Here is a 13,669-nt window from a genome sequence, read left to right on the forward strand (position 1 = left end):
GAGATCTAACCATAAATAGTCTAGCGCGCACCCCCGAATACGCAGCTCTGGTTTAGCTTGAGGAAACCGTGGAATTTGAGATTTGGATTTGGATTTGGATAGCTTCACGAATTTTATTAACGCGGAAGAGAAGATATCTTGTCGGAAAGAACGATCGCATATACATCTACGATACGATTCGATTCGACACGATACGATACGATAAATACATTTCCGTTCGTTCCCTGACTCGATATTTGGAAATTCGGAAAGGAAATTCGCATTCGCTGTCTGTGGTCCTACGCTCTGCGAGTTGGCTTTCATTCGTTCACGACTCCGACGATTAGACTCGCTTTGAGAGTTCGGTTGCTTTCGAAGGTCTGCGAGGGTTTCTGGTATTTGGTGGTTTGCTTGCGCTCGCAATTGCATCCCGGGACCTCTCTCCGATACTGTGTTATCTATCGTATTGTCAACGCTGTTGATTCGATACGACGGAAGTATTGAGACGTCATGGCTTCGTCTTCGAATCCGTATCAGCATTATGATCAACCTCGCGTGGAGGATGACTTGATTGATCCTGATGATGGTATGTATGTTTATTTGATTTGTGTTTTTTGGTTGTTCTGTGGAGGGGGAGAGGGAGAGAGTATTGGTTATAAGATGTTATCATGTCGTATTATGGCATACTTGGAGGGAGAGGGTTAATAAATTGATCTTTCTATGGTTTATGATTTCTCCCCTCCTTCTTATATACTCTGCATTGATTCACAGCTGCCATTCTCATTCATGCGTCTACATCTGCTAACCAATCTACCCAGCAACTCTCGATGATCTCGACGATCCCCTCAATGCCACTACCTCCCGCACTCCCCTCACCGGAAATATCCAACAAACACAATCCTCGACGCAATCCTCCCAAAACTATCTCACCTCCCGCATCCCAGGCGAAGATCGTCGCGCACCCACAAACACCCTCGATGAATCAGTTTGGGAAACACTCTCGCGCGATCTCACAGCCATCTGGTCCAAAATGCGCGAAGTGCTGTATCCGAAATATCTTTTCGGTGGATCGATGATTGATTCCCATGGGTTGCGAGGCGCATATTCACAGTTTCGAGAAAATGGGATTCAAGGGGCCAGAGAAGAGTTGAGGGGTATGATTGGTAGAGTAACGGATGTAGAGGGTTTGACACAGGGAAATGCTATGAGCGAGGGATTGAGAGATTGGGATTTATGGGGTCCGTTGGTTTTTTGTTTGGGCTTGTCGCTGTTGTTGAGTTTTAGGGCGAGGGGAGATCAGATGAGTAAGGTTTTTAGTGGGGTTTTTGCTATGGTTTGGCTGGGGGAGGCGGTGGTGACGGTGCAGATTAAATTGCTAGGGGGCAATATGTGAGTTTTTCTGCATTTCTTTCTTTTTTGCTTTTCCTTATTACATTCCGTTTCTCTTTTTCTCCTATAAAGATTTGACTGACCTCCTCTCAAGTTCCTTCGCCCAATCCGTCTGTATCATAGGTTATACCCTTTTTCCTCTTGTCATCGCAGCTCTTCTCTCAGCACTAGGTCTTCATCCCATCCCCCGAATCCCAATCTACATTGTCCTGGTGGCATGGAGTATGGCAGCGGGTATTAGTATCTTGGGAGGAAGTGGAGTGGTGAAGAATAGAGTGGGACTGGCGGTGTTTCCTTTGTTTGTGTTTTATTTGATGTTGGGTGCGCTTTGTTTTATTTCTTAGGGGGTGTTGGATTTGGGATTGGGGTGAGAAGAGTGGGGAGGAGAAGAGGGGGGAGAAGAGGCAGAGAAATGGAAATTTGTGGTTTAGAGAGAAGGGGGGTGGGGGGGTAGAGTGGATATGATATTGAAGGAAATGGAAACGGAAATGGAAAGCAAAGATGGGAGGCTATGAAAATTGAGGAGTCTTTTGGTGGGAGTGGAAATATTGATATTTTATTTGCTTTGCTTTGCTATTCTTGCTATGCTATGCTAGTCCTGGGAATATATACTTTTTTTATGATGTGATATATGTTTTTTTTTGGTGAGGGAGGGAAGGGGGTAGTTTATGGGTTGTGTGCTGGATGCTGGGTGCTGGGTGCTAGGTGTAGATTTTATGTGTAGGTTTGTGTGCAGGTTTTTGTGTATGTTCAATGTGTAGATTTTATGATGGGGGAGAGGGGGATGAGGGATGATGAGGTGATTGTGATGATGATACTGAGAATTGAGAGTTGAGAGTTGGAAAGGGGAGTTGGGGGAGGTATGAGTTGGGGAGTTAGGAGTTGAATGAATGAATGAATGAATGAATGAATGGATGGATGGATGTATTTATAAGGAGGGGAGAGAGAGAGAGAGAGAGAGATGAAAGAGAAACAGAGACACTCACTTACCCACCAAATCCTATTCCTCACCCCCCCTACGAAACTTTTCGCTAATTATCAATTAATCAATCAATCAATCAATCAAATTCAAAAATGTGATCCCTATTCTTATTATTTATATTATTATATTATTATCATAAAATTCCTTTTCTTATTATATATATAACTTATCAAATTGTTGAATTATATATAATACAGATCGGATGATACTGCCCCCCCCCCCCCACCCCCCCAATTCGTTTATTTATTTGTTTGTTTGTTTGTTTGTTAAGATTAAGCTGTATATATAATATAATACAATACAAATCCCATGAATACAAATCCCATGAATACAAATCCCATGAATACAAATCCCGTGAAAAAAATGAATAAAGAAGAAAGAAGAAAGAAGAAAAAATGAAAAATGAGAACGAAATCGAGGAGAAAGTAGATATATATATATAAACATCATACCAGTACCAGGACCATCAATCCATCCATCCATCCATCCATTCATTCATCCATCCGTCCGTCCGTTCACAATTTCACCTATTAATTTGAAGGGAGTATGTTTATTAATAACTAACTATAGTATCAAGTATTAAGTATCAAATGTTAATAATGACTAATGACTTACTTACTTACTTACTTACCTGCTTGTCTTTCTTTCTTTCTTTCTTTATATTATAGTAATAATAATAGTAATAAGAAGTAAGAATGAGGATTGAGATTAAAGGAAAGATGAACTATCCACTGTGATAATAAACCTTGGGGTTTTATCATAACGTAGATTTTAGATTGGAAGGAAGAGCTGCTAGAGATCGATTTATTACATAGGACATCACGTACGTGTGGACTCTTTTGGATGCGTTTGAACTTGGAAAAACAATAGTGAAGTAAAAGTTAATGTTATAGAAAGCGCACATCAACTGTGAGTTTTACTCTGCTTGAGGATTGCAAGATAATTGGGTATATAATCGATATCCAAAATTGAATTGAGAGGTAAGAAGTAAGATAAAAAAGAGTTTTGGGTAATAGTATCAATTAATATTGGAGGAGAGTCCGCTATATATAGATACTTAGGTAGGTACATTCGCTTGAAATCTAATGTTACAGGAAGAAAAAAAAAGCAAGTAAACAAAGTAGTGACATATTTCCGTGATAGCTATCAAAATTATTCGGCTCAACTCCCATCTCGTTATAGCAAAACTCAGAGTCCTTGAATATTGTTGGCCAAAGATTCCTCCAATTTTGTAAAACCAGCGCGTCCATGGTCTCTTGTTAGAAGCTCCGCCGCTCTTTCATTCGCAACCTTGGATAAGTCATTGATACTATCATCGTGGAAGTCATCCATGATCTTAGCATCGGGTCGAAGTTTGCGGAAAGTTCTCAACAAAGTGTTATTGTTGAATGGTTCGGAATAGGCAAATAGTCTCTCGTTCTTGACATCCTCGTCAATCAATGCAGAGACATGAAGACGGCCTACATCCTGTACGTCTACGAAATATTGAGGAGGAAGATCTTTGAGAACCGAGTTATCTCCCAGGTAAAGATTTCGAACGAACCCACCAGTAGAACTCGCTTGAGTTGGATCTAAAATTAGACCCATAACGGCATCTGGCAGGACGGCGTTGGCTACGAAAGCTGGTTTCTTTTCCTTCATGTACTTCCATACTGCTCGCTCGGACTCAACTTTGCTAGCACCGTAGACAATCCATGATCTCGAGGGATCATATGGTGGTGGAGCATACGCTGCTTCGACATCTTCATCATTCCATGTATTTTCATCGATATAAAATTCCTTGTTGGGCGTTGGTTTTGCTGCAGCTATAGACGAGGATGTAATAACGAAACGTTTAACGCTTGGTTCTGCGGCTGCAGAATTAAGAATACTGTTTACACCAGCAATACATTCTGGAATGACCTGATAAGGGTTCAGATGTTAGACAGGTATTATCAATGGAATGGACAAAATCTTACATCATTTGGGTTTGGCGAGAAGGACATGTTTGATGCTACATGTGCAATTCCAGTGACACCCTTCACAGCTTCATCGAAAGCTCCCTCAATGCCTATTTTTGGTACAGTTACCACCTCCACTCGGCCCTTTCCATATTGCTCCTCCCAAAGGTTGAGCAAGTTCTTCGCCTTGGAAACATCTCTGGCAGTACCGCGTACTCGATACCCGGCTTTGAGCAATTGGTCAGCTACGTGAGATCCAACGTAGCCATTGATGCCGGTAACAAGGACCGTTGAATCTTTGGGAATAGCAGGAGACATTTTGAGAAAAGAAGCTGTGTAGATAATGGTGGGTGAAGTCTGAGAGAGTTTTAAGTATGTTTGTTAAAGTGATTGTTGTCAAAGCAGTGATCGTCAAATTCTAGACGTGTACAATGTCGAATACTTATACCTAAATGGAAAAGGGCTGATATAGCAAGCAAGCTAGCAGCCATGGTACAGGTGTGGTACAGACGCATTAGCAATCAGCTTCTTGTGTAAGTGTCAAGGCATTCCAATGTCGTCGCCAGCCCCATCGTGATTACAGAGCAAGCAAGACGCTTGACGTCTTGAACCCTTGACGTCTTGTGAATTGGAGCTGAAGTCAAAGTTTAAGGTTTCGGCGTCTTGGTTGTGCATGAAGTCCGTGTTGTACTTGGTCAGTTATTCTGCTCGCATCGGACATTGTAGTCGGCCCACGACCATTTTTTGATTTCTAATTTGGTGAAATCCGATTTGTAACCTGAACCTTAAACATAACGTTATTTATGGCTAAATGTTGTTCCGTCCCGGATTTCTTCAACTGGGCACCATCATGTCCATCTATCACTGCAGATGTTCAACTGTATTATGTGAAGCAATCATCAAAGCTGTCCTTCAACTGCATTGGTGCTATTGATGTCGAGGAATGTTGAGGAAAAACCTGCAAATGTGGACTTTTACACTGTTCACACAACCTACGATTCTATCTTTCGATCCGTCATGATATTCAATTCAGCCAAGCAAAAATGATGTGGAAGTCGCGATGGCCATTCCTGGCTGTCAGGCAACATACACATGGTAGCTGCAATCAATCGACGGCAGGAACGACATGAGATTTTCTCATATGATTTCTCCTCGTAGGTATCATCATGATGTTCTTTGCTGCTTTCTTTCACTCCCTTCACCTCCTTCACTTCCTTCACCTCCTTCACCTCCTTCACCCCCTCCCCCAAAACCAAAGACGAGAGAAGAAACACAACTCAACTAAACTTCAATCATGGCATCTACAAGTGCACTCCCCCCGCCGAATGGCTCCAGAAATTCCGGTGGTCTTCGTCCGCCATTGAAGCACTCAATTCAAATCTCTTTTTCAAACCTACCAGATGAGGTTCTTATTGCTAGGCATAAAGCTCGTGCAGAGAGTGGATCTCCACAAAGTACCGAAGAAGATCGACTCATTCCTGGTTTCGAGGTCAACCACCTAGGGTTCAGAGTGACAACAGGTATTGCTCCAGAAGGCGAAAGTGGTCGAAGAGGGCTGAGTCCTATCAAATGTATTCAACTTTGCTGGAAATCTTCAAGTAGTGCTTCACAAGCCGTCAATTTTCTATGGCCCATTGTTCCCGTTGCCATCGTCATCACATATGCCCGTCCAGAATGGCACACAGTCATATTCATTCTCAACTATTTATCCATGATCCCTTCTGCAAATCTTATTGGTTTTGCCGGCCAAGAGTTATCCCGAAAACTGGACAAAGTATTCGGCATTTTGATGGAAACCACCCTTGGATCTGTTGTTGAAATTGTGATGTTCATGGTACTTCTTGCCAGGCAACAATTCCAAGTCATGCAAGCCGCTATCATGGGTTCTATATTGGCCACTCAATTGTTATGTTTAGGCATGTGCTTCTTCGTAGGAGGATTGACACACGACGAGCAAGAGTTTGATGAGGAAATTAGTGAAGTTGGAAGTGATTTACTTCTTCAGGCGTATGTGCTCTTCCATATCTCACAAAAACAAATCATCTAATCTAGTGAATCAGCGGACTCGGTCTCATTGTGCCCGCGGCTTTCAACATGGCAGTTAAAAGCGCCAACTCTGATTATGATCCTTTCGTACTCGCTGATTCCGTCCTCCACATTTCACGAATGACGTCTATCCTACTCATGATTTCGTACGCCTTATACGTATACTTCCAAATGCGCTCTCACCAATCTATATACGACGCTATCTTTGAGGCCGATGAACATAAACAAGAAGATTATGAAGAAGATCTTCTAAAGGAAAAGTTGACATTTACGGAATGCGTTGTGGCATTGATTGTGGCAATTAGCATGGTTACATTCACTGCTATCAGACTTGTGGAAAGCATTGAATTTATTGTTGATGAGGATGGCATTTCCGACAGCTTTGTCGGTCTGATATTGGTTCCACTTGTTGAGAAATTTGCCGAACATCTAACAGCCATTGATGAAGCTCATGACAATTCTATGAATTTGGCTCTTTCACATGTTTTAGGTGCTACCATTCAAACAGCTCTTTTCAACGCCCCCCTTGTTGTCATCATTGGTTGGATCGTTAACATCCCAATGGATTTAAATTTCGATCTCTTTATTATCGTCGTTTTGATTCTGTCCATTCTGGTGGTTGGAAACTTCTTGAAAGATTGCAGATCCAACTACTTAGAAGGTGCTCTTTGCGTACTTGTGTACATCAACATCGCTGTGGCAGCTTTCTACTATCCAAATCCGCCAAAAGTTGTTCCACCACATGTTTGAAGTGACTAGTAAGAAACGAGCTGCCATGGAGGGGCATATGATGTGTTGTACTTTGTTAACCTTGAATTCTTCATGTGTGGAACTCTTCAGTTAATTTTGGCGACCGAAGCACAATAGCCTATGGTTTTTGCTCCGTCTATACTTATGTAAACTAGATTTTGGCACCGCACTTTGCGAGACTCGCGAATAGGCATTTGCTTATTTTTTTTGTAAATATTGATAGATCTGAGAATAAAAAGAGTTTTCTAGATACGCCCGTGAGTGCGGTGCAAAGTATATAATGCGTTTCTGTGATATTCTAAGGAATCTGAGCTCAAAAGCGGGAATAGTTTTGATGCTGTGCGAATATCAATGCGATGAGAGTCTAATTGTGTGAATGAAAATCCTTACCAAGTCTGGTGAATTGACATGTTTGAGCCCACGGTAAGATGCACGCTTCAGGACATCGACTGAGGTCCAGCAGCTTTGGAATTTGATCCTTGGAGCTACAAACAAGCGTGGAGATCCTCTTTTGGCTTTTTGGCTTTTTGGATTTTTGGCTTAATCATTCACATTTCTCATTCATAAAAAAGCCTAATTGATTTTCAATATTCTGGACTCATTGGCCTACATTATTCCTCGGTTTCGCCGCCACTGCAGAATTGTCACTTGTGCTCTTGATAACGCATCTTTCAGACCGCTTGAACGAAGATACACAAAGCCTAACCATCATGAATATACACGCACTACGCAAAAAGAAACGAACGACCTCGAAACATAGGGTCTATATGAGTTTCCGGGTATATGATATTGAACCGCAATATCATTAGGTCGAATTACAAGGAACTGGACAAGTTGCATTCGAGACCCATTTGCATCCGCAATACTCGATCGAAGTTGAATGTTCAAGGAGAAAGAAAAGCAGACAACCGCTATTGAAAAATTGAACGTTTCAATTCTCGACAAGATGCCGTTAATAAATTGGCAGATAAAGGCTGCCATGATCAACCAATCCAGTGCTGGAGAATCAATTCTGTATCAAATCAAGTCGATCCCCTTATTTCTCGAAAAATAGAAAATCTTCTATGCGATCAAGCTTGAAGCATGGATCAGGAGCATACCAGATATTATATCCGACATTCGTCATCTTCTGTTCGATATAGAGGTTGAAACTTTTCACTGCCGACTCACTTTGACTACGAATAGACGAAAACGCCAATTCGACAATTTTAAACCCATCTCGCTGAACCCATTCTTGAGTCGTGACCAGATCAAACTCAAATTTGCCCCGAAAGAATTCTTCGATCGTTTTTGACGAAAATTCCGCTGCTGGGCCTTTAATTCTGACCACTCTTGACATTTTTTCATATCGACCTTCCGCCGGCATCACTTTAATCCTATTCCACATGACCATAAGCCTCTCGCCACGAACATAAAGACCACGGCCAAACTTGGCGTCATGGAAGAAGTCTTGTGCTGCCTCTCGTGTGAGAAAGACAAGATCGGCAGCGGCGTGAGTGAAAAGTCCTTTAATTGGAGGGGTGTAGTTGAATGAGAAAACTTTGCCATGGGTGATTACAGCGAAGATTTCGGAATGACTAGCTTCTGGAGGGATCTTATGGATTCTCACAGAACAGTTCTCGTGGTCGAGACACATCGCATTGCGGAGATTGAAGTTGGTCAGTTCGCCTTTATAATTCGGATTATGAGGAAGACCAACTTCTGCAGCTTTACGAATCATTTCGGGATTGGCCGGGCGGCTTTCGCCTTTGAGGATTGCTGATGGGATGAACTCGGGTGCCTTGTTATCCACATCTTCGTGTACTGGATACTTGTCTAGCACCAAGATGTCTCGGGGTATCTTGGCCAATGATTTGTATCCATGAAGACAGTTTGGCGTGTCATTGAATGGCATATGTGGCATAGATTTATCCCAGCTGGGTATTTGGAAGTGATCTCGGTCAAGCACTGGCGTCGTAATGTCAGTCGATGCGGTCGATGCAAATGAGGACGATAAGCTTGGACCCAAAGATGTCGAAACGGATCGAGTGTGAGTTTTATCAGATGAGGACGTGTTAGATCCGATATTTCTCTCGGTGTTCATTCCAAGGTAATAGTCTGTGGTATCTCGATAGTTTTCATTGAAAACTCTACCAGATGCTGCAGTGGATGTATCTTTAGCGTCGAAAGCTAGACTCACTTTGGATAAAAGATTCCCAGGCTTTTGTGCATAGTCAAATACTTGCATACCACCACCGTTGGATGGGATACATGGAGTATGTTGTTTGTAGGGACCGACCGCCTCAGTAACAGACTCAAACCATGAATCGAAGGGGGACTCGATATCATCTGCCTCTAGTCAGCAATGGATAGTGTCAGTTTGATCTTAGTACGAACAGCAAATATTTCGCCTATAATCAGAATTCGTAATCGTCCTCCCTTCGGAACTAGTTTGCATCCGACCCGACAGCTTGCTGAAACCTCTAATTCTCCAATCGTTGTTTTGACATTCGTATTTTTGGTCACGAAATTGTTGCTTCGCACGATCAAGAAAGAGTTCCCAGATGCTTGGCTGATGAACCATTTTCGTTTGAAGATAAGGAAGGGTACGAAGCGTGAAAAGTATCAAGACTGAGGTAAAACGATCGAAACTAGCGATCGGTTGTGATATTATCTGATATCGACGAAAAAAGGTGTGCAAGAGATGACGATACTTGAGATTAATCGAACTCAAAGTTTTGGAGGACTTTGAAAAGTTTGGAAGTTGAGTCTTGAGTTCGGACTGGGATCTAACCAATTATCCCAAGTCAATATGCAGGTAACCATCGGGAGAAAACTTCTTCGGTTGATTGGATGGAAAGATCTCGAACTAGGCAGCAATTGCGGATTTGATAAAAAGGAGGAGAAACAAACGGCGATGTCTATGAATGAGCTTTGTTTTTGTTGGGGGTGCTTTTTTGTGGTTGTGTTGGATATTTGAAATGAAATGACAAGGTGGAATGGAATGTACCGGGATAGTATCCGGGCGGTGGTGGATGGCAATGGGTTGTTAGGGAGAAAAAGAAATTTAAGGGTAAGGGGTTTTATGGTTACTTCTGGATATCACTTAGGACTTCAAGTATTGAGTTGGAGCCTATTGAGAGAGGAAGCTGCTCCGAGTTTCGTGGAGGCTTAGGAACATAATATTCTTCTTCCTAAAGCTCACTGAAAGGACTTGAAGAGAAGCATGTTAACTTTGAGTTTCATTGTATGCATTTCTAGACGAAATCATACAGATACCACACGAGCTCATACTGGATCAATTTTGAATGATTCACGGCAAGAAACCACTCGGGCTCTCTTCTCGGATCATAAAAGGCGATACTTATAATTGGTTGAGATGTCCCGCTAGCAGGAGCTATTGGTCTTGGCCACATTAGCCTAGATCCTTCACCCGCGAAAACCTCTCTTCGAACACAGAACATTACGTCTCAAGCATGACATCACATCAGACCAAATCATGCGTATATGGTTTTTGTGATAGTAATCAACGATGAACTTTTAACCTGGAAGCTACACAGGATCTCCTTCATGTGCAATAAACCAAACGCTACCACCACCAATCTAGAGTCTCTTGTGCTCAAGCTCTTCGTCAATACTAGACTCTTTGGAGTCTGATATATGAACAAACAATTCGAGGCACCATCGCTCGCTATAGGGCATCGTAATAAGTGGTGAATATTTGGACGGGGTCATGTATATTTCGTTGTGCAGAGCAGCTATGTGGTGAGAATGTTATACAACTGTGCTAGTATGGTAGATTCTGCTTTGGCAAAGCCTGTCAAATGGAGGACGCTCAAATCTGTTTTGCTGCAGATGAGGTATGGTGTAGGGTACATTTTTTGGTGGTGGCATGAATGTGTAGTGGAAGGAATGAGATGGTCAAATGATAGGGCCTCTGGCTGCAATAGACCACTCCCGTCAAGACGGGCGGAACTCATGACCGAAACTTTTTTGTGCGTATGGGATATGTGCCCCTATAATACTCTTACTCTAGAGTCAATATTTTCTCTCTCTACTCGTCTCACTCAGCACGTCTCCAACACTTTGCGTCTGGGCCGGCACCCTTCTCATATTTTGGTCCGTCTCGCTGTGCGGAATTTGTATTTCCGTTTCGTTTCGGTCCGCACGATACTTCTCTGGTACGCCAACTAGATGTACGAATACTATCCAATGTGCGGGGTGGTGCTGGTGCTGGTGGTGCTGGTGGTGTGACTTGACGTGTACGTCGAGGCATGAACATGTCTTGGCCTTGAACCGCACTTGGATCACATGGATCAGGGGCAAATCGGATATCGAATTGGTCTCCTAGTCCTTGTGCTGCAACTTTCTGCTTGAAGCAGCGAAATGCCATTCTCGACTGAGCTTTGATGCCGCAAAAAGCTAACTCTACAACTTTTTGATCAGTTCTGTGATCCCATTCTTTCCGGGAGATGATGAATAATTTCATGTCCTTGCCGAAGAAATCTAAAAGATCTTGACCGGAGAAGCCGAAAGATCGGGGACCGCGAAGTTGCACCACGCGAGATTGATGGTTTTCATCTTCTGGGACAGGACACTTTCTATTGCGGTTCCATTCTGCCATGATTCTTTTCCCGAGAATGTTAATCCCATCACCCGTCTCAGTATCCGCGAGATATCTTTCCGCATCTTCGCGTGCGCAAAAGCAAAGTCGTGCAGCTGCATGCGTCCATTCTTGATTCGGTGCATTCCAAGCGACGGAATAGACTTTCCCGTGGTGAATTGTGGAGAATAGGTCTGCCATCTCAGCTTTGGGATGGATATTCGTGATGTGGAGTGCGCAGTTTTCCTCGGCTGGTGTCAGTAAGTCATTGAGGACTTCGGCGGTAATCTCTCCCTCGTATTTGGGGTTGGGTTGCACTCCGGCTGTGTTGAGGAGAGCTTGGATATTGGGTGTGATCATTGCTCGCTCGCCTTTCTTTAATCGAGCTGGGACGAAGGGGATAAGTGGTTGTTCGCTGGGGAGGAGAGCTCTTGATGGTGGAGGTGGAGTTTCGGTCTCTGTATCGGTTGTCATGGTGCTGTATTCCTCCTCGGAGGTTTCGGTATCGCAATAGTAGTAAGTATCTTCCCTGTACGTTAGCAAATACTGTGGATTAGGAAAGATTATGTGAGGAAATATACCGAACGATATATCGCTAGTGTTACATGAACTCTTACTCGAGTCCAACGCATTTCTTGCGCTCTCCATGGTGGCGTGCATGATTTCCTCTGCAAGGCCTGTTGATGAAGTTGTTAGTCATGAGCGAAGGGTTTTAGATGGATTGAACTACATACTATTGTTGCGGATACTGCTCGGGAAGATACTTCCTCGACCAAACGATGGTGGAAAGTTCGACATCTTGAATATTCAAAGATTGTAGCGAGACTTATGCGTGGGAAAATTGATTGGTCCTTGCAGATTGAGGAATTTCAAGAAGATATAGATCTCGAAAGTATCGTTTAGATCGATCTAGCAAGTGTTTAAATCTTCAAACTCGGTTTCGCGCGTACAATCACGTGGAATGGATGATATTGAAGAAGAACGATATCATGAAGATAGAACTGGGGCTTGCAAGATATTCGCTATGCAGCGATGCGATGGTTGAAAACAGTTTTCTTATCACTAAATTTTGTGCTAATGCAAGAGTCTCGCGCTCTTGAATGAAGGGAAAGAACAAAAAGATACGTGGTGGTGAGTAATGTATTCGAGATTGACCTGGAGAAATGTGTGATGTGTGAGAGATCTCGAGGTTGGGAAGATGGATGTTGTGATTTTGTGGGAAATGGAGGTCGAGATTGGGGATTTTTGGTTTCTTATGAGGGGTTGAGGGTTGAGGCGAGTGGTGGGAGTGAATGTTTGGATGCATGGATGGGTGAATAGATCATGGGGGTTTGGAGTCAATTGTCCCTTTTGGAGTACAGTGAAGGGTTGGGTTAAGCGAGTTCATTGGTTGGTTCGAGGGTGTTCTACAGTAGCTAGGTTGGTGGGTGGTGGTTGTGGTTTGGTTCGGTTAGGACTAGTGTTTTACTGGTACTGTCTGTATTGACTTTGGGATTGAAATCTGATATGGGGTCGGCTTAACTGGGCTTGTCTGAGGCTGGACGATACGGGAATGCGAGAGTAGATGTGAGAAGTTTCTCTTGGTATGTATGGTGTATTCTCTACATTTCAAAATATTGGAAATATACATACTTGGGTTTTCACTGGATGGTTCGGGAATCTTGGTGAATCTTGGTGAGTGTTTGGTAGCGAGTATATATCAATGAGTGAAAACTATTTTGTGAAGATGTGTCTAGATTACAGCTGCTTCTTTTCATACTCTGTTGCTTTTGGGTTCTGCATTTGTTGGAAAGAAAAATGTGTTTGTTGAATGAGAAGGTTTGATGGATTTTAAGGAATAGTGATGTAGAAGATAAAGGAATATAGCTTGTTAATAAGTTACTTTATCTTTCTGGAATTTATTAGGATGTTAGATGGTGACAGTGTTAATATTGGAGAGTAATGGCTTTTTGGAAAGAAAATAACTATTGGTGAAGAAATGATATAAGATGATATAGGATG

General features: G+C 42.7%; 5 protein-coding genes across 5 annotated transcripts; 2 read left to right on the plus strand and 3 right to left on the minus strand.

Annotated features, from left to right (window-relative positions):
- Positions 1–84: 84 nt before the first annotated feature.
- Positions 85–1,998, plus strand: BCIN_03g08160 (hypothetical protein). The gene is made up of 3 exons (XM_024692196.1): positions 85–565; positions 798–1,368; positions 1,463–1,998. The coding sequence occupies exons 1-3, from the start codon at positions 490–492 to the stop codon at positions 1,710–1,712; spliced, it is 897 nt and encodes a 298-aa protein (XP_024547971.1). The 5' UTR covers positions 85–489; the 3' UTR covers positions 1,713–1,998.
- A 1,296-nt stretch (positions 1,999–3,294) lies between these two features.
- BCIN_03g08170 (hypothetical protein) lies at positions 3,295–5,029 on the minus strand. Its single transcript, XM_001554896.2, has 2 exons — positions 4,309–5,029; positions 3,295–4,252 (listed from the first exon to the last, which is right to left on the minus strand). Exons 1-2 carry the CDS (start codon positions 4,606–4,608, stop codon positions 3,539–3,541), a joined length of 1,014 nt encoding a protein of 337 aa, XP_001554946.1. The 5' UTR covers positions 4,609–5,029; the 3' UTR covers positions 3,295–3,538.
- A 101-nt stretch (positions 5,030–5,130) lies between these two features.
- BCIN_03g08180 (hypothetical protein) lies at positions 5,131–7,357 on the plus strand. The gene is made up of 2 exons (XM_001554895.2): positions 5,131–6,297; positions 6,351–7,357. The coding sequence occupies exons 1-2, from the start codon at positions 5,585–5,587 to the stop codon at positions 7,084–7,086; spliced, it is 1,449 nt and encodes a 482-aa protein (XP_001554945.1). The 5' UTR covers positions 5,131–5,584; the 3' UTR covers positions 7,087–7,357.
- Positions 7,358–7,606: 249 nt separating this feature from the next.
- BCIN_03g08190 (hypothetical protein) lies at positions 7,607–9,747 on the minus strand. Its single transcript, XM_024692197.1, has 2 exons — positions 9,463–9,747; positions 7,607–9,414 (listed from the first exon to the last, which is right to left on the minus strand). Exons 1-2 carry the CDS (start codon positions 9,647–9,649, stop codon positions 8,123–8,125), a joined length of 1,479 nt encoding a protein of 492 aa, XP_024547972.1. The 5' UTR covers positions 9,650–9,747; the 3' UTR covers positions 7,607–8,122.
- Positions 9,748–10,848: 1,101 nt separating this feature from the next.
- On the minus strand, positions 10,849–13,248 carry BCIN_03g08200 (hypothetical protein). Its single transcript, XM_024692198.1, has one exon. It carries the CDS (start codon positions 12,326–12,328, stop codon positions 11,129–11,131), a length of 1,200 nt encoding a protein of 399 aa, XP_024547973.1. The 5' UTR covers positions 12,329–13,248; the 3' UTR covers positions 10,849–11,128.
- Between the last annotated feature and the right edge of the window lie 421 nt (positions 13,249–13,669).

This window comes from Botrytis cinerea, chromosome 3, assembly GCF_000143535.2.
Source record: "Botrytis cinerea B05.10 chromosome 3, complete sequence".
Lineage (NCBI taxonomy): Eukaryota > Fungi > Ascomycota > Leotiomycetes > Helotiales > Sclerotiniaceae > Botrytis > Botrytis cinerea.

Bases quoted from the DNA above. Each gene is read 5' to 3' on its own strand.
- BCIN_03g08160 (XM_024692196.1), top strand. From the start codon at position 490: ATGGCTTCGTCTTCGAATCCGTATCAGCATTATGATCAACCTCGCGTG. The intron at 566-797 runs GTATGTATGTTT...CAATCTACCCAG, and splicing joins CTTGATTGATCCTGATGATG to CAACTCTCGATGATCTCGAC. The intron at 1,369-1,462 runs GTGAGTTTTTCT...CCTCCTCTCAAG, and splicing joins AAATTGCTAGGGGGCAATAT to TTCCTTCGCCCAATCCGTCT.
- BCIN_03g08170 (XM_001554896.2), bottom strand. From the start codon at position 4,608: ATGTCTCCTGCTATTCCCAAAGATTCAACGGTCCTTGTTACCGGCATC. The intron at 4,253-4,308 runs GTAAGATTTTGT...AACCCTTATCAG, and splicing joins TCTCGCCAAACCCAAATGAT to GTCATTCCAGAATGTATTGC.
- BCIN_03g08180 (XM_001554895.2), top strand. From the start codon at position 5,585: ATGGCATCTACAAGTGCACTCCCCCCGCCGAATGGCTCCAGAAATTCC. The intron at 6,298-6,350 runs GTATGTGCTCTT...CTAGTGAATCAG, and splicing joins AGTGATTTACTTCTTCAGGC to CGGACTCGGTCTCATTGTGC.
- BCIN_03g08190 (XM_024692197.1), bottom strand. From the start codon at position 9,649: ATGGTTCATCAGCCAAGCATCTGGGAACTCTTTCTTGATCGTGCGAAG. The intron at 9,415-9,462 runs GTTCGTACTAAG...GACTAGAGGCAG, and splicing joins TTATAGGCGAAATATTTGCT to ATGATATCGAGTCCCCCTTC.
- BCIN_03g08200 (XM_024692198.1), bottom strand. From the start codon at position 12,328: ATGCACGCCACCATGGAGAGCGCAAGAAATGCGTTGGACTCGAGTAAG.